At 37.7% G+C, this 19,942-nt stretch overlaps 1 protein-coding gene across 5 annotated transcripts in view; it reads right to left on the reverse strand.

Annotated features, from left to right (window-relative positions):
• Positions 1-19,942, reverse strand: part of rapgef3 (Rap guanine nucleotide exchange factor (GEF) 3) — a 111,390-nt gene that overhangs the window by 61,515 nt on the left and 29,933 nt on the right. For all 5 annotated transcript variants that reach the window (XM_062052533.1, XM_062052531.1, XM_062052532.1 and 2 more), the window contains exons 2-4: positions 17,709-17,753; positions 6,015-6,121; positions 1,071-1,192 (exon numbers count right to left, since the gene is read on the reverse strand). In XM_062052533.1, coding sequence (XP_061908517.1) covers positions 1,071-1,192; positions 6,015-6,121; positions 17,709-17,753 — 274 coding nt within the window. The remainder of the gene's footprint in view (positions 1-1,070; positions 1,193-6,014; positions 6,122-17,708; positions 17,754-19,942) is intronic.

Consider the following 19,942-nt stretch of genomic DNA (forward strand, 5'->3'; position numbering starts at 1 on the left):
TTGCATTTTTGTTGGATCATGACTAGGGAAGGTTGTTTGGATTGTGTCTAGGGTTGTGCCGATACCAATAGTTTGGTACCGGAACTGGTACCAAAATGTATTTCGATACTTTTTGATACTTTTCGGTACTTTTCCTAATAAAAGGAGACCACAAAAAATGTCATTATTGTCTTGATTTAACAAAAAAATCTTAGTGTACATGAAACATATGTTTATTATTGTCATTTAGTCCTTAAATAAAATAGTGAACATACTAGACAACTTGTCTTTTAGTAGTAAGTAAACAAACAAAGACTCCTAATTAGTCTATGCAGTAACATATTGTGTCATTTATACACCTATTATTTTGTACACATTATGAGGGACAAACTGTAAAAAATTATTATCAATCCACTTGTTCATTTACTGTTAATATCTGCTTATTTTCTGTTTCAACATGTTCTATCTACACTTCTGTTAAAATGTAATAATCACTTATTCTTCTCTTCTCTATATATATATACTGTATATATACATACATATATATGTATTTATTTTATTTTATTTCAAGACGCAGACAGCAATTGTTCCTCACTGGTGCTTTGAATCAACTTTAGTTTTGACTGTCACTTATTTGGCAGCTTTTTGAAGAGCTGCGGAGTAGTTTGAACGCCCGCAGCCTTGTTCTGTCACCTGATGTTGCGTAACGTTGGTGTTTGTAGAACAATACCACATCACGGCTGTTGTTCCCCGCGTCTGCTTTTAATGACCTTCACACTGACGGGAGGGAGACTCTCACAGAACGTCTAGAAGGAATGGAAATAAGTGCTCGTCTATTCCAAGTGACTCCTTCAGGAGAGAGTCTGATTGGCCTCCACCGTCTTTAGTGAACAATTGACTGTTGTTTTTTGTTTTTTTTTAGCTCGCACCCTCCATCAGCACATTTTAAGGGCCCCTCGAGCATGTCTGAGGGCCGTCTGAGCCGCCATCAGCTGCCTGCATGCAAATGCCTGGCTCAGAAAGTGTTCCAATTTATCGAGCTACTCCAAAACAAAGAGGACTGCGGTGTGCCCCGGGTGTTGGTGTCCTACCGTGAACCAGGATGCCTTCGTCCACCAGGACCTGCCACATGCCCACCGCCTGGCTCCTCCACTGCAGACCCTCGCTTTGTCTCATCAGCCAGTCCACCAGGTCCTTGCCCGAGCAGCATTGTCTGCACCAGCACAGACAGTGGCCTTCACACAGTGTACATGGTGTCTACGTGCGAATGGACAAACATACACCAAGTGCATAAGGGAGTGGATAGATATATTCACTCCATAGTATGTGTATATGTGAATGGACAAACATGTGGTTATGTTGAGTGTACACTATGTGAATGGGCAGACATATAGTTACATTGTGTGTATATGAATTGACTGACATGTTATTCAATTGTGTGTGTGAATAGATATACATTATGTGCATACGTATGTGGATAGACATATCCACTCCACAGTATGTGAATTGACTGACATGTTGTTGCATTGTGTGTTATATACATTGTGCGTATGTGAATTGACTGACATGTTAAAAAATTGTGTGTGTGTGTGTGTGTGTGTGTGTGTGTGTGTGTGTGTGTGTGTGTGTGTGTGTGTGTGTGTGTGTGTGTGTGTGTGTGTGTGTGTGTGTGTGTGAATAGATATACATTATGTGCATAAGTAAGTGGATAGATATATCCACTGCACAATTTGTGTATATGTGAAAGGACAAACATGTGGTTATGTTGAGTGTACACTATGTGAATGGGCAGACATTTAGTTACATTGTGTGTATGTGAATCGACTGACATGTTATTAAATAGTTTGAATAGATCTACATTGTGTGCATGAGTTAAGTGGGTAGACATATCCACTGCACCATTTGTGTATATGTGAATGGACAAACATGTTGAGTGTACACTATGTGAATGGGCAGACATATAGGGACATTGTGTGTGTGTGTGAATAGATATACATTATGTGAATAAGTGAGTCGATAGATATATCCACTCCACTGTATGTGTATATGTGAATGGGAAAACATGTGGTTACCTTGAGTGTACACTAGACATACAGTTACACTGTGTGTGTGTGAATTGACTGACATGTTGTTGCATTGTGTGCGTGTGACTAGATATACATTATGTGCATACGTATGTGGATAGACATATCCACTCCACAGAATGTGAATTGACTGACATGTTGTTGCATTGTGTGTTATATACATTGTGCGTATGTGAATTGACTCACATGTTCAAAAATTGTGTGTATGTGTGTGTGAATAGATATACATTATGTGCATAAGTTAAGTGGGTAGACATATCCACTGCACAATTTGTGTATATGTGAATGGACAAACATGTGGTTATGTTGAGTGTACACTATGTGAATGGGCATACATTTAGTTACATTGTGTGTATGTGAATCGACTGACATGTTATTAAATAGTGTGTCTGTGAATAGATCTTCATTGTGTGCATAAGTTAAGTGGGTAGACATATCCACTGCACCATTTGTGTATATTTGAATGGACAAACATGTTGAGTGTACACTATGGGAATGGGCAGACATATAGTGACATTGTGTGTGTGTGAATAGATATACATTATGTGAATAAGTGAGTCGATAGATATATCCACTCCACTGTATGTGTATATGTGAATGGACAAACATGTGGTTACCTTGAGTGTACACTAGACATATAGTTACAGTGTGTGTGTGAATTGACTGACATGTTGTTGCATTGTGTGCGTGTGAATAGATATACAGTATGTGCATACGTATGTGGATAGACATATCCACTCCACAGAATGTGAATTGACTGACATGTTGTTGCATTGTGTGTTATATACATTGTGCGTATGTGAATTGACTCACATGTTCAAAAATTGTGTGTATGTGTGTGTGAATAGATATACATTATGTGCATAAGTAAGTGGATAGATATATCCACTGCACAATTTGTGTATATGTGAATGGACAAACATGTGGTTATGTTGAGTGTACACTATGTGAATGGGCATACATTTAGTTACATTGTGTGTATGTGAATCGACTGACATGTTATTAAATAGTGTGTCTGTGAATAGATCTTCATTGTGTGCATGAGTTAAGTGGGTAGACATATCCACTGCACAATTTGTGTATATGTGAATGGACAAACATGTTGAGTGTACACTATGTGAATGGGCAGACATATAGTGACATTGTGTGTGTGTGAATAGATATACATTATGTGAATAAGTGAGTCTATAGATATATCCACTCCACTGTATGTGTATATGTGAATGGACAAACATGTGGTTACCTTGAGTGTACACTAGACATATAGTTACACTGTGTGTGTGTGAATTGACTGACATGTTGTTGCATTGTGTGCGTGTAAATAGATATACATTATGTGCATACGTATGTGGATAGACATATCCACTCCAGAGTATGTGAATTGACTGACATGTTGTTGCATTGTGTGTTATATACATTGTGCGTATGCGAATTGACTGACATGTTAAAAAATTGTGTGTGTGTGTGTGTGTGTGTGTGTGTGTGTGTGTGTGTGTGTGTGTGTGTGTGTGTGTGTGTGTGTGTGCGAATAGATATACATTATGTGCATAAGTAAGTGGATAGATATATTCACTCCATAGCATGTGTATATGTGAATGGACAAACATGTGGTTATGTTGAGTGTACACTATGTGAATGGGCAGACATTTAGTTACATTGTGTGTATGTGAATCGACTGACATGTTATTAAATAGTTTGAATAGATCTACATTGTGTGCATGAGTTAAGTGGGTAGACATATCCACTGCACAATTTGTGTATATGTGAATGGAAAAACATGTTGAGTGTACACTATGTGAATGGGCAGACATATAGTGACATTGTGTGTGTGTGAATAGATATACATTATGTGAATAAGTGAGTCGATAGATATTTCCACTCCACTGTATGTGTATATGTGAATGGACAAACATGTGGTTACCTTGAGTGTACACTAGACATATAGTTACAGTGTGTGTGTGAATTGACTGACATGTTGTTGCATTGTGTGCGTGTGAATAGATATACATTATGTGCATATGTATGTGGATAGACAAATCCACTCCACAGAATGTGAATTGACTGACATGTTGTTGCATTGTGTGTTATATACATTGTGCGTATGTGAATTGACTCACATGTTAAAAAATTGTGTGTATGTGTGTGTGAATAGATATACATTATGTGCATAAGTAAGTGGATAGATATATCCACTGCACAATTTGTGTATATGTGAATGGACAAACATGTGGTTATGTTGAGTGTACACTATGTGAATGGGCAGACATTTAGTTACATTGTGTGTATGTGAATCGACTGACATGTTATTAAATAGTGTGTCTTTGAATAGATCTACATTGTGTGCATGAGTTAAGTGAGTAGACATATCCACTGCACAATTTGTGTATATGTGAATGGACAAACATGTTGAGTGTACACTATGGGAATGGGCATGTGAATAGATATACATTAAGTGCATACGTATGTGGATAGACATATCCACTCCACAGTATGTGAATTGACTGACATGTTGTTGCATTGTGTGTTATATACATTGTGCGTATGTGAATTAACTCACATGTTAAAAAATTGTGTGTATGTGTGTGTGAATAGATATACATTATGTGCATAAGTAAGTGGATAGATATATCCACTGCACAATTTGTGTATATGTGAATGGACAAACATGTGGTTATGTTGAGTGTACACTATGTGAATGGGCATACATTTAGTTACATTGTGTGTATGTGAATCGACTGACATGTTATTAAATAGTGTGTCTGTGAATAGATCTACATTGTGTGCATAAGTTAAGTGGGTAGACATATCCACTGCACCATTTGTGTATATGTGAATGGACAAACATGTTGAGTTTACACTATGTGAATGGGCAGACATATAGTGACATTGTGTGTGTGTGAATAGATATACATTATGTGAATAAGTGAGTCGATAGATATATCCACTCCACTGTATGTGTATATGTGAATGGACAAACATGTGGTTACCTTGAGTGTACACTAGACATATAGTTACACTGTGTGTGTGAATTGACTGACATGTTGTTGCATTGTGTACGTGTGAATAGATATACATTATGTGCATACGTATGTGGATAGACATATCCACTCCACAGTATGTGAATTGACTGACATGTTGTTGCATTGTGTGTTATATACATTGTGCATATGTGAATTGACTGACATGTTAAAAAATTGCGTGCGTGTGTGTGTGTGTGTGTGTGTGTGTGTGTGTGAATAGATATACATTATGTGCATAAGTAAGTGGATAGATATATCCACTGCACAATTTGTGTATATGTGAATGGACAAACATGTAGTTATGTTGAGTGTACACTATGTGAATGGGCATACATTTAGTTACATTGTGTGAATGTGAATCGACTGACATGTTATTAAATAGTGTGTCTGTGAATAGATGTACATTGTGTGCATAAGTTAAGTGGGTAGACATATCCACTCCACAATATGTGTATATGTGAATGGACAAACATGTGGTTACATTGAGAGTTCACTATGTGAATGGGCAGACATATAGTTACACTGTGTGTATGTGAATTGACTGACATGCTATTAAATTGTGTGTGTGTGTGAATAGATATACATAATGTACATAAGTAAGAGGATAGATATATCTACTCCACAGTATGTGTATATGTGACTGGACAAACATGTGGTTACATTGAGTGTACACTATGTGAATGGGCAGACATATAGTTACACTGTGTGTATGTGAATTGACTGACATGTTATTAAATTGTGTATGTGTGTGTGTGAATAGATATACATTATGTGCATAAGTAAGTGGATTGATATATCCACTCCACGGTATGTGTATATGTGAATGGACAAACACGTGGTTACATTGAGAGTCCACTATGTGAATGGACATACATGTGGTTATACCAGGTGTAGATCACTGTCTTTAACAGGGAAGAAAGCGTCATGTGACCTGTGTGTTTTGAGGTGGTGCTTCCTGTCCCGGATGAGGGCGGGGTTCCTGTCCACCATCACGCTGTACACCGACCTGGCCGCCTTCACCACGCGATCTGACAGGAACTTCAAAAGAGGAAAAACGTGACGTTTGGGTGTTAAAAATATGAATAATGTTTGATTTACTATGCGCCTTTTTCTAGTGAGCCAGCCCAGAGGTCTTCACACGGAGGAGCCAAGATTCACACTGCGATGCTAGGAAGTGTGAATCTTGTGGACTGATGGAAACATGTGATGCTAGGAAGCTACATGTGGACTGATGGAAACATGTGATGCTAGGAAGCTACATGTGAAACATGTGATGCTAGGAAGCTACATGTGGACTGATGGAAACATGTGATGCTAGGAAGCTACATGTGGACTGATGGAAACATGTGATGCTAGGAAGCTACATGTGGACTGATGGAAACATGTGATGCTAGGAAGCTACATGTGGACTGATGGAAACATGTGATGCTGGGAAGCTACATGTGGACTGATGGAAACATGTGATGCTAGGAAGCTACATGTGGACTGATGGAAACATGTGATGCTAGGAAGCTACATGTGGACTGATGGAAACATGTGATGCTAGGAAGCTACATGTGAAACATGTGATGCTAGGAAGCTACACGTGGACTGATGGAAACATGTGATGCTAGGAAGCTACATGTGGACTGATGGAAACATGTGATGCTAGGAAGCTACATGTGGACTGATGGAAACATGTGATGCTAGGAAGCTACATGTGGACTGATGGAAACATGTGATGCTAGGAAGCTACATGTGAAACATGTGATGCTAGGAAGCTACACGTGGACTGATGGAAACATGTGATGCTAGGAAGCTACATGTGGACTGATGGAAACATGTGATGCTAGGAAGCTAAATGTGGACTGATGGAAACATGTGATGCTAGGAAGCTACATGTGAAACATGTGATGCTAGGAAGCTACATGTGGACTGATGGAAACATGTGATGCTAGGAAGCTACATGTGAAACATGTGATGCTAGGAAGCTACATGTGGACTGATGGAAACATGTGATGCTAGGAAGCTACATGTGAAACATGTGATGCTAGGAAGCTACATGTGGACTGATGGAAACATGTGATGCTAGGAAGCTACATGTGAAACATGTGATGCTAGGAAGCTACATGTGGACTGATGGAAACATGTGATGCTAGGAAGCTACATGTGGACTGATGGAAACATGTGATGCTAGGAAGCTACATGTGAAACATGTGATGCTAGGAAGCTACATGTGGACTGATGGAAACATGTGATGCTAGGAAGCTACATGTGGACTGATGGAAACATGTGATGCTAGGAAGCTACATGTGGACTGATGGAAACATGTGATGCTAGGAAGCTACATGTGGACTGATGGAAACATGTGATGCTAGGAAGCTACATGTGAAACATGTGATGCTAGGAAGCTACATGTGGACTGATGGAAACATGTGATGCTAGGAAGCTACATGTGGACTGATGGAAACATGTGATGCTAGGAAGCTACATGTGGACTGACGGAAACATGTGATGCTAGGAAGCTACATGTGGACTGATGGAAACATGTGATGCTAGGAAGCTACATGTGGACTGATGGAAACATGGCGGCCCATGTGACCAAACATCCTGATCCATGACCACGTGAGTCAAGGGTGTCCAAAGTGCGGAACATTCTAAAAATACTACCCAAAAAAAAACATATGAAAGTGGAATATGACAGCAAACATGTTCAATGTAACAAGTAAATAAATCACAATATAACAGACTGTTTATTTTTGTTGTTCTTTCTTTCTTTTTCTTTTTATTTGTCATTGCTCAAAAAATGAAAATACATCCAAATCAATGTTATGAATTATTGACATATTCAAGACTCCAAAAAAATTATAATGAATCAAAATCAATGTTATGAATTATTGACCTATTCAAGGAAAAAAAAAAAAAAAGAATAAAAATCAATGTTCTTAGGAATTATTGACCTATTCAATGCTCAAAAAATAATAATGAATCAAAATCAATGTTCTTATGAATTATTGACCTATTCAATGCTCAAAAAATAATAATGAAAAAAAATCAATGTTATGAATTATTGAACTATTCAATGCTCAAAAAAATAATAATGAATCAAAATCAATGCTATGAATTATTGACATATTCGAGGTTCAAAAAATAATAATGAATCAAAATCAATGTTCTTATGAATTATTGACCTATTTAATGCTCAAAAAATAATATTGAATCAAAATCAATGTTATGAATTATTGACATATTCAAGGTTAAAAAAAGAACAATTAATCAAAATCAATGTTGTTATGAATTATTGACCTATTGAAGACTCAAAAAAATAATAGTCAATCAAAATCAATGTTGTTATGATAAAAAATAACAATTGATTAAAATCACTGTTGTTATGAATTATTGAACTATTTAAGGCTCCAATTATTGCACATCAAACATTCAACTTTGAAATATTTTTCAGAGAAAATATTGCATATTTTGCCATATAAAAAAAAAAATATATTTATTTGACGAAAGGGGCATAAAACCAGACAAATATAAAAGAATTATAAAAACGCATAATCCATCGATATATCTGAAGTTGATTTCAGAGATTTAACTGTTGAAAGTAAAAAAAATATAAAAATAAATAAATACAATTAAATAGAATATATATATATATATATATATATATATATATATATATATATATATATATATATATATATATATATATATATATATATATATATATATTTGTTTAAATTTTTTAATTTTTTAATGTATTTATTTATATATTATGTATATGTATGACTTATTTTTAACACTTAGTTGGAAAGGTTTTTAACAGTCATTGCCCCCCCAAAAAATTTATTAAAATCAATATTGTTATGAGTTATTGAACTATTTAAGGCTCCAATTAAATCAAATATTCAACTTTGAAATATTTTTTGGGAGAAAATATTGCATATTTTGCCATATAAAAAAGGGCATACAAACAGACAAATATAAAAAATAATAAAAATGTATAATCAATGGATATATCTGAAGTTGATTTTAGAGATTTAACTGTTGAAAGTTTAAAAAACAAACAAACATGTATGACTTATTTTTTAACAATTTTATTAGTGGGGCCATTTTGGATCGCCATAAATTTTAGTGGAACTTATTATTTATTTATTTTTTTTACAGTCATTGCCCAAAAACTAATAAAGAATTAAAATCAATGTCAATATTCCACTTTGAAATATTTATAGGGGTGAAATATTGCATATTTTGTGTTTATGCCACAAAAACAGGGTTGTCTTTGACAAAAAGTACTTCAAAATAAATGTAAAAAAACGACTTTATATCAACAGATAGACCTGAAGTTGATCGAGAGATTTACTGTAAGCATTGAATAATGATAATAAAAAAAAAAAGAAATGACTTATTTTTACAATCTTTTGACTTAGACCATTTTGGGTCCCTGGGGGGAAAAATATGTATATATTGTTTTGGTTTTGAGATTGAAAAGTATCAAAAAGGCCCCCGCATGCGCACCCTGAACTCCATTGTAAAAACGCATGCGCACCCTGAACTCCATTGTAAAAATGTGCCTTTCTACTGTTACAATAATTATGTATAAGTTATCACACAACTCTTATGCTTAAAGTGTGCGGCCCGCAGTGGAAAAGGTTTGGACAGGAGTGAGACCTCACGTGTGACAAGACCATCTCCAAAGTAACAACAACAAAAAATTGCGGCCCTCCTCCCCACCTTTGTCTAACACGTGGAGGCCCCTAGACCACCCTCAGTCCGCTCCTATTCACTCGCCACTTACTTCCTCCTCACTCCCCCTCGCATGCACGCAACCCCAGCAGGACCGGGACTGGAAAGAAGGCCTCCGACGGGTGAAGAAAAAAAAGCCTGGTTGCCAATGATGTGGAACACACCGTTACGTAACGCCAAGGTCGTGTTTCCCCTCCTCTAAATGTAACGCCCACTTTCAGCGGGTCTTGTGACTCCGCCCTCGTCTTGTTTGTGTGTGGAACTTCCCCATGAGACTCGCTGTTGGCCCCCAGGGGCCGGTCTGGAGGACCAAGTCAACCTATTTACCACCTCCTCACACTTCTGAACAGTCGGGGAAACTCATGTGGGAAAATGAAGGAAAAGGGCAGGCACCAATACTTTGGTACTGGTAACAAAATGTATTTCGATACTTTTCGATACTTTTCTAAATAAAGGGGACCACAAAAAAATGTCATTATTGTCTTTAAATAAACAAAAAATCTTCGGGTACATGAAACATATGTTTATTATTGTAATTTAGTCCTTAAATAAAATAGTGAACATACTAGACAACTTGTCTTTTAGTAGTAAGTAAACAAACAGAGACTCCTAATTAGTCTATGCAGTAACATATTGTGTCATTTATACACCTATTATTTGTCTACATTATAAAGGACAAACTGTAAAAATTGACTATTAATCCACTTGTTCATTTACTGTTAATATCTGCTTATTTTCTGTTTCAACATGTTCTATCTACACTTCTGTTAAAATGTAATAATCACTTATTCTTCTCTTCTTTGATACTTGACATTAGTTTTGATACCACAAATTTAAGTATCGATCCGATACCAAGTAGTTACAGGGTCATACATTGGTCATATTCAAAGTCCTCATGTGTCCAGGGACGTATTTACTGACTTTATAAACATAATATGAATTTGAAAGATTTTGTGATGCTAAAAAATATTGACTAGATACACTCTTGTACTTGGTATCATTACAGTGGATGTCAGGTGTAGATCCACCCATGGTGTTTGTTTACATTGTGACGGCGGTGAGCTATTGTATCCTCCTACGGTGTGTAGTGAAGCATGTTTAGCTGTTCCTCGTCCTCCAGTGATAATGCTACTTGTAAGAAACGTCCTTTTTTTTGTCTGCTTGTAAGCACTCTGTGTGCGCGCTGCCGAACATGCTCCTCTGCTCGTAAAACCAGCAATGTCACCACGTGACGACAACGCGCCAAAAAAAAAAAAATATGGCAAACCGGTACTTTTCAAACAGAGTATAGTACCGTTTTTGATACATTAGTACCGCCATACTATACTAGTACCGGTATACCGTACAACCCTTGTAATAAGTGGTCTTAATTCAACAATATTGTCGTCTAAAACAACACATTTGTCAATACAACAAGTATCGAATAGTTACAGTTGCTTATTACTAACACATACAAAGTCTCCAAGGCATCCAGTAACAAATGTGTCCGCATCATTGCGTCACAAGCTTCGCTTCATGAATGAATGTGTCCATTTCATACGGTCATTGATAAATAAGTTAGTGTTTTTCGTACTTACCATTGTTCTCTTGTTCTAACATTCCACACGTAAAAAATATTAAAAGTATGTATACAATGTACTTAATTATACAGTTCATAAGGGACAAGCGGTATAAAATGGATGGATGGATGGATATAATTTACAGTCTTCATTAAAACTAAGTTCGATTTTTCGTCGGGATTGCAGACGATTAGGTTTTCAATTAACTCTGATGCGAATTTTTCACTTCCGGTGCGATACCGAAATGAAAGCCTCGCGCATTGGCCGATACCGATACCGATCCGATCCGATATCATCACGAATCGCAACACATACTTTATTATTTTGCAGTGTGGAATGGGATCAAGTGAAATGACTCAAAGAACAATGGCAAATGTATGTACTTATTTTCAACACTAACCTCACAACGGACGTAAGTTGTCTTTAAGTCGAAGTGGCGTGGTAATTAGTTTTTTTTGGCGACACCGAGTTGTCGGGATAATTCATTAAGACGCGGTAAGTTGAATGATGCGGACACGTTTGTCCGCACCTTTCTAATACTGCCTTGGAGACTATTTATATCATTATAAATAATTATAATGACTTGGTATTTGTTTCTATTATCAAATGTGCTGTTTTTACTCTGCAATACTGTTCAGTTATTGTGACGTATGTCTGGTTTGTGTGCTATTGTGTGCTCAGCTGTTGTGTAGCTGCAAGCTCCAAGTAAAATCATGTCGCAACACGTACTTTATTATTTTGTAATGTGGAATGGGATCAAGTGAAATGACTCAGAGAACAATGGCAGGTTTATTTATTTATTTTTTAACATTAACCTTACGACATATGTAAGCTGTCTTTAAGTCGAAGTGGAATGGTAATTTTATTTTTTTTGTCGACACTGAGTCATCATGATGCGCACCCTGAACTCCATTGTAAAATATGTCCCTTTCTACTGTTATGAATCGTGACGCGGTCAGTTGAATGATGCGGACACGTTTGCTACTGGACACTTTCTAACACTGCCTTGGAGACTATTTATATCATTATAAATAATTATAATGACTTGATACTTGTTTCTATTATCAAATGTGCTGTTTTTACTCTGCAATACTGTTCAGTTATTATGACGTATGTCTGGTTCGTGCGCTATTGTGTGCTCAGCTGTTGTGTAGCTGCAAGCTCCAAGTAAAATCATGTTGCAAAACGTACTTTATTATTTTGTAATGTGGAATGGGATCAAGTGAAATGACTCAGAGAACAATGGCAGGTTTATTGATTTATTTTTTAACCCTAACCTTACGACATATGTAAGCTGTCTTTAAGTCGAAGTGGAATGGTAATTTTATTTTTTTTGTCGACACTGAGTCATCACGATGCGCACCCTGAACTCCATTGTAAAATATGTCCCTTTCTACTGTTATGAATCGTGACGCGGTCAGTTGAATGATGCGGACATGTTTGCTACTGGACACTTTCTAACACTGCCTTGGAGACTATTTATATCATTATAAAAAATTATAATGACTTGGTACTTGTTTCTATTATCAAATGTGCTGTTTTTACGCTGCAATACTGTTCAGTTATTGTGACGCTATCGTGTGCTCAGCTGTTGTGTAGCTGCAAGCTCCAAGTAAAATCATGTTGCAACACGTACTTTATTATTTTGTAATGTGGAATGGGATCAAGTGAAATGACTCAGAGAACAATGGCAGGTGTATTTATTTATTTTTTAACACTAACCTTACGACATATGTAAGCTGTCTTAAAGTCGAAGTGGAATGGTAATTTTATTTTTTTTGTCGACACCGAGTCATCACGATGCGCACCCTGAACTCCATTGTAAAATATGTCCCTTTCTACTGTTAGGAGTCGTGACGCGGTCAGTTGAACGATGCGGACACGTTTGCTACTGGACACTTTCTAACACTGCCTTGGAGACTATTTATATCATTATAAATAATTATAATGACTTGGTACTTGTTTCTATTATCAAATGTGCTGTTTTTACGCTGCAATACTGTTCAGTTATTGTGACGTATGTCTGGTTCGTGTGCTATTGTGTGCTCAGCTGTTGTGTAGCTGCAAGCTCCAAGTAAAATCATGTTGCAACACGTACTTTATTATTTTGTAAAGTGGAATGGGAGCAAGGGAAATGACTCAGAGAACAATGGCAGGTTTATTTATTTATTTTTTAACACTAACCTTATGACATGTCTTTAAGTCGAAGTGGAATGGTAATTTTTTTTTTTTTTGTCGACACTGAGTCATCACGATGCGCACCCTGAACTCCATTGTAGAATATGTCCCTTTCTACTGTTAGGAGTCGTGACGCGGTCAGTTGAACGATGCGGACACGTTTGCTACTGGACACCTTCTAATACTGCCTTGGAGACTATATATATCATTATAAATAATTATAATTATTTGGTACTTGTTTCTATTATCAAATGTGCTGTTTTTACGCTGCAATACTGTTCAGTTATTGTGACGTATGTCTGGTTCGTGTGCTATTGTGTGCTCAGCTGTTGTGTAGCTGCAAGCCCCAAGCTCCAAGTAAAATCATGTTGCAACACGTACTTTATCATTTTGTAATGTGGAATGGGATCAAGTGAAATGACTCAGAGAACAATGACAGGTTTATTTATTTATTTTTTAACACTAACCTTACGACATATGTAAGCTGTCTTTAAGTCGAAGTGGAATGGTAATTTAATTTTTTTTGTCGACACCGAGTCATCACGATGCGCACCCTGAACTCCATTGTAAAATATGTCCCTTTCTACTGTTAGGAGTCGTGACGCGGTCAGTTGAACGATGCGGACACGTTTGCTACTGGACACTTTCTAATACTGCCTTGGAGACTATATATATCATTATAAATAATTATAATTACTTGGTACTTGTTTCTATTATCAAATGTGCTGTTTTTACGCTGCAATACTGTTCAGTTATTGTGACGTATGTCTGGTTCGTGTGCTATTGTGTGCTCAGCTGTTGTGTAGCTGCAAGCTCCAAGTAAAATCATGTTGCAACACATACTTTATTATTTTGTAATGTGGAATGGGATCAAGTGAAATGACTCAGAGAACAATGGCAGGTTTATTGATTTATTTTTTAACACTAACCTTCTGACATATGTAAACTGTCTTTAAGTCGAAGTGGAACGGTAATTAAACGTTTTTTGTCGACACCGAGTCATCACGATGCGCACCCTGAACTCCATTGTAAAAATGTGCCTTTCTACTGTTATGAGTCGTGACGCAGTCAGTTGAATGATGCGGACACGTTTGTTACTGGAGACTAATACTGCCTCGGAGACTATTCATATCATTATAAATAATTATAATTATTTGGTACTTGTTTCTATTATCAAATGTGCTGTTTTTACGCTGCAATACTGTTCAGTTATTGTGACGTATGTCTAGTTCGTGTGCTATTGTGTGCTCAGCTGTTGTGTAGCTGCAAGCTCCAAGTAAAATCATGTTGCAACACATACTTTATTATTTTGTAATGTGGAATGGGATCAAGTGAAATGACTCAGAGAACAATGGCAGGTTTATTGATTTATTTTTTAACACTAACCTTCTGACATATGTAAGCTGTCTTTAAGTCGAAGTGGAACGGTAATTAAACATTTTTTGTCGACACCGAGTCATCACGATGCGCACCCTGAACTCCATTGTAAAAATGTGCCTTTCTACTGTTATGAGTCGTGACGCGGTCAGTTGAATGATGCGGACACGTTTGTTACTGGAGACTAATACTGCCTCGGAGACTATTCATATCATTATAAATAATTATAATTATTTGGTACTTGTTTCTATTATCAAATGTGCTGTTTTTACGCTGCAATACTGTTCAGTTATTGTGACGTATGTCTAGTTCGTGTGCTATTGTGTGCTCAGCTGTTGTGTAACTGCAAGCTACAAGTAAAATCAGTTTTTAGTGAGGAAAAAAACTAAACTCATCCAAGCCGGGAGAAAAACAGCAAACAACCTCGGCTGACTAAAACAATAAATAATAAATAATAAATAATAAATAATAAATAATAAATAATAAATCAATAATCAAAGTTTATTTATCAAGCCCTTAATTACAAGTGTCTCAAAGGGCTGCACAAGCCACAACTAGTAACTAGTAACAGGTCCACTCCTGTTCCCAGACCTGCCATCCCCGGAATAAATGCACCCTGAGGCGATGATGTCACCATACACCGTCCATGCACCCTGAGGCGATGATGTCACCATACGCCGTCCATCACAGTTTTTCCCACGGGCCCATTCTCCCCTCCTGACCCCCGGCGGGACATTCTCAGGCACCAAAAACTACATTTATTTTTGTCAAAGAAGACGCAAAAACTTTCCATGAGTGCAGCACGCTGTGAAAAAGGAACATTAGTGCAAGTCTTTTTTTTTTTAGGCTGTCACAGCGGCGGCAAACGCCCTTTCCAGGCGAGCGCTGACGTCATTCATCACGTGACACCACAGAGAAACTTTGAACTCAAACTGACTTTTGGGAGACGTCGCCTCAGTCTAACGTACAAACAGGTTTAATCCGGCCTGCAAGATGACTTTGTTAAGTATAGAAATTAGCTCCTGTTGCGGCTGGCAGCAGATGGCGTCAGACTGATGCAGTATCGACGCACGATACTTTCTTGCGTTGTAAGTTATCCGCACGACCGGTAAAATAACAAAATGGCGAGATGCAAAGACTTAAGTCAGCATGGCCGTCATCTTTGTAGTTAGAGTTCCGTGCAGCGTTCGCAGTTGGTTGACGGCGCGATGCGCACCCTGAACTCCATTGTAAAAATGTGCCTTTCTACTGTTAGAATAATTATGTATAAGTTCTCACACAACTCTTACGCTTAAAGGCCGTTGCTATAGTTATTATCTATTGTGCTCAAGTTGTACTTTTCTATCTGTGCAATGGCGATGCGCACCCTGAACTCCATTGTAAAAATGTGCTTTTCTACTGTTAGAATAATTATGTATAAGTTATCACACAACTCTTATGCTTAAAGGCCGTTGCTATAGTTATTATCTATTGTGCTCAAGTTGTACTTTTCTATCTGTGCAATGGCGATGCGCACCCTGAACTCCATTGTAAAAATGTGCCTTTCTACTATCAGAATAATTATGTATAGGTTATCACACAACTTTTACGCTTAAAAGCGTTGCTATAGTCATTATCTATTGTGCTGAAGTTGTACTTTTCTATCTGTGCAATGGCGATGCGCACCCTGAACTCCATTGTAAAAATGTGCTTTTCTACTGTTAGAATAATTATGTATAAGTTATCACACAACTCTTACGCTTAAAGGCCGTTGCTATAGTTATTATCTATTGTGCTCAAGTTGTACTTTTCTATCTGTGCAATGGCGATGCGCACCCTGAACTCCATTGTAAAAATGTGCCTTTCTACTGTTAGAATAATTATGTACAAGTTATCACACAACTCCTATGTTTAAAGGCCGTTGCTATAGTTATTATCTATTGTGCTCAAGTTGTACTTTTCTATCTGTGCAAAGGCGATGCGCACCCTGAACTCCATTGTAAAAATGTGCCTTTCTACTGTTAACTTATACATAATTATTCTATCACACAACTCTAACGCTTAAAGGCTGTTGCTATAGTTATTACCTATTGTGCTCAAGTTGTACTTTCCTTTTCCGGCGTAGCGAACAAAGCAACTTCGATGCCAATGCCGCCACACCTGGCAGCTGCTGCTACTACCACTACAGAAAACAATGGAATTAAAAAAAAAAAAAATTCTCCGATTAAACAGTTTTGTGAGACGATTCTAATCCACCAGAGAGTAACAATATTGTAAACTTTTCAACTATTCAACATTATTTTTATTGTCAAAACCTTTAAATGTTGCAGTTGCAAGCTTCTGATTATATTAATAACTATTACATTTCTTTGAAGGGGCATTAAAAAGCAATAAATTAGATATGCTGCAAAAACTCAAAATTAGCCCTTAGATTTGTTTACAGATGTGTAGCGAAGCCTGCTTTTTTTCTTTTTTTTTGCAAACCGTCCTTCGTAGTGGTCGGCGTATACATGGCGTGGTCACGGGTAGTATCGTGTTAATCAAAGGTGGCAAAAAAGGGAGATAGGGGGCCAAGTTGTTGACGTAGAGGAAGGGCGTGTGACGGAGGTCAATTAGCCGTGACCCCTCTAGTGCCCGCCTGCCTCGCCAGGAATGCGCGTTTTTAAGACTGGCATGGCTGAGCGCGCGGGATATTAAGACACACACTTTTGAGAGTTCTGCAAAAAGCGAAAGGAAGGACGAGGAAAAGGAAACTTCCAACCTGGCGGTGCACTGATAGTGAACGTTGTTGGTGTGCTGCTCACCTGCTTCATGGTGTCCTTGGAGTTCAGGGCCTCTGGAAGTGGAGTCTGCGAAGAGAAGGCAGGAGATGTCATGTTTGCAAATAATCAAGAACTTAGAATTTAATGGCAGCAACACATTGCAAAAAAGTTGTCACTGGGGCATTTTTACCAGTGTGTTACATGGCCTTTCCTTTTAACAACACTCAGTAAAGGTTTGGGAACTGAGGAGACACATTTTTTCAAGCTTTTCAGGTGGAATTCTTTCCCATTCTGGCTTCATGTACAGCTTAAGTTGTTCAACAGTCTCCAGGTCTGGACTACAGGCAGGCCAGTCTAGTACCCGCACTCTTTTACTATGAAGCCACGCTGTTGTAACACGTGGCTTGGCATGGTCTTGCTGAAATAAGCAGGGGCGTCCATCATAACGTTGCTTGGATGGACACATATGTTGCTTTAAAACCTGTATGTACCTTTCAGCATTAATGGTGCCTTCACAGATGTGTAAGTTACCCATGCCTTGGCCACTAATACACCCCCATACCATCACACATGCTGGCTTTTCCACTTTCACCCTAGAACAGTCCGGATGGTTCTTTTCCTCTTTGGTCCGAAAGGACACCACGTGCACAGTTTCCAAAAACAATTTGAAATGTGGACTCGTCAGACCACAAAACACTTTTCCACTTTGCATCAGTCCATCTTAGAAGCGGGTGGCGTTTCTGGGTGTTGTTGATAAAAAAACTTTGGCTTTGCATAGTAGAGTTTAACTTGCACTTACAGATGTAGCGAGCAACTGTAGTTACTGACAGTGGTTTTCTAAAGTGTTCCTGAGCCCATGTGGTGATATCCTTTACACACTGATGTCGCTTTTTGATGCAGTACCGCCTGAGGGATCGGAGGTGCGTAATATCATGGCTTACGTGCAGTGATTTCTCCAGATTCTCTGAACCTTTTGATGATATTACGGAGCGTAGATGGTGAAATCCCTAAATTCCTTGTTGAGAAATGTTGTTCTTAAACAATTTGCTCAGGCATTTGTTGACAAAGTGGTGACCCTCGCCCCCGTCCTTGTTTGTGAACGACCTGAGCATTTCACGGAAGCTGCTTTTTATACCCAATCATGGCACCCACCTGTTCCCAATTAGCCCGTTCACCCGTGGGATGTTCCAAATAAGTCTTTGACGAGCATTCCTCAACTTTCTCACTCTTTTTTGCCACTCGTGCCAGCTTTTTTGAAACATGTCGCAGCCATCAAATTCCAAATGAGCTAATATTTGCAAAAAAATAACAAAGTTTCTCAGTGTGAACATGAAATATCTTGTCTTATCCAATAAATATAAGTTATATTTATTTATTTATTATATAATATAAGTTGAAAAGGATTTGAAAAATTATTGTATTCTGTTTTTATTTACCATTTACACAACGTGACAACTTCACTGATTTTGGGGTTTTGTACAAAGCACTATGGGTAAATTCATACCATATTTGGATAATGGATATGTTAAATATACTTACTAAACAAAACCTGTTTAATTTAATTTGAAAGTTTTTTGAATTGAGATGATCATTAAAACAAAGATGACAGAGCATTTATAGAATATTCTGATGGCCCCAAAAAACTGAATTTTGGCCAGAAATTTCCCCCAAACCGCACTTTGGACATAATAATTTTCCCCATACAAAATTTCAATTAATCTAAACTGTTTTTTTTTCAAATTAGAAACACTGCTTCACTTCTTTTTCACTTCTTGTAAAATGGTCAATAATGAAATAATTGGTTCCTGCAGTAAGGTTTAAAAAAACATGCAGCATGTCAACAGTAACCTGATATGCATGTGTTAAAAGTCTCCACACACACACACACACACACACACACACACACACACACACACACACACACACACACACACACACACACACACACACACGCACACACACGCACACACACACACACACACACACACACACACACACACACACACACACACACACACACACACACACACACACGTGCATGTTTCGCCTCCCCTCTTCAGCCACACTGTGGTCACATGACCATATTGTTTGCACCGAGGAAATGGCTTAGCTCGTTAGCTGCAAATCTAACGAGGGCTTGGCGGTGAGCCGGATAAAGCCCACTTTCACTTGAAAGTGCCGTAGAAAAATGCAACCACTGGAGATACGATGATTGCCTTCTCGGTGCAGTTATTTATAGCCACTGACAATAAGTGTGGACAAAGTTGGGAAATGTC

Source organism: Entelurus aequoreus, linkage group LG07 (assembly GCF_033978785.1).
Source record: "Entelurus aequoreus isolate RoL-2023_Sb linkage group LG07, RoL_Eaeq_v1.1, whole genome shotgun sequence".
Lineage (NCBI taxonomy): Eukaryota > Metazoa > Chordata > Actinopteri > Syngnathiformes > Syngnathidae > Entelurus > Entelurus aequoreus.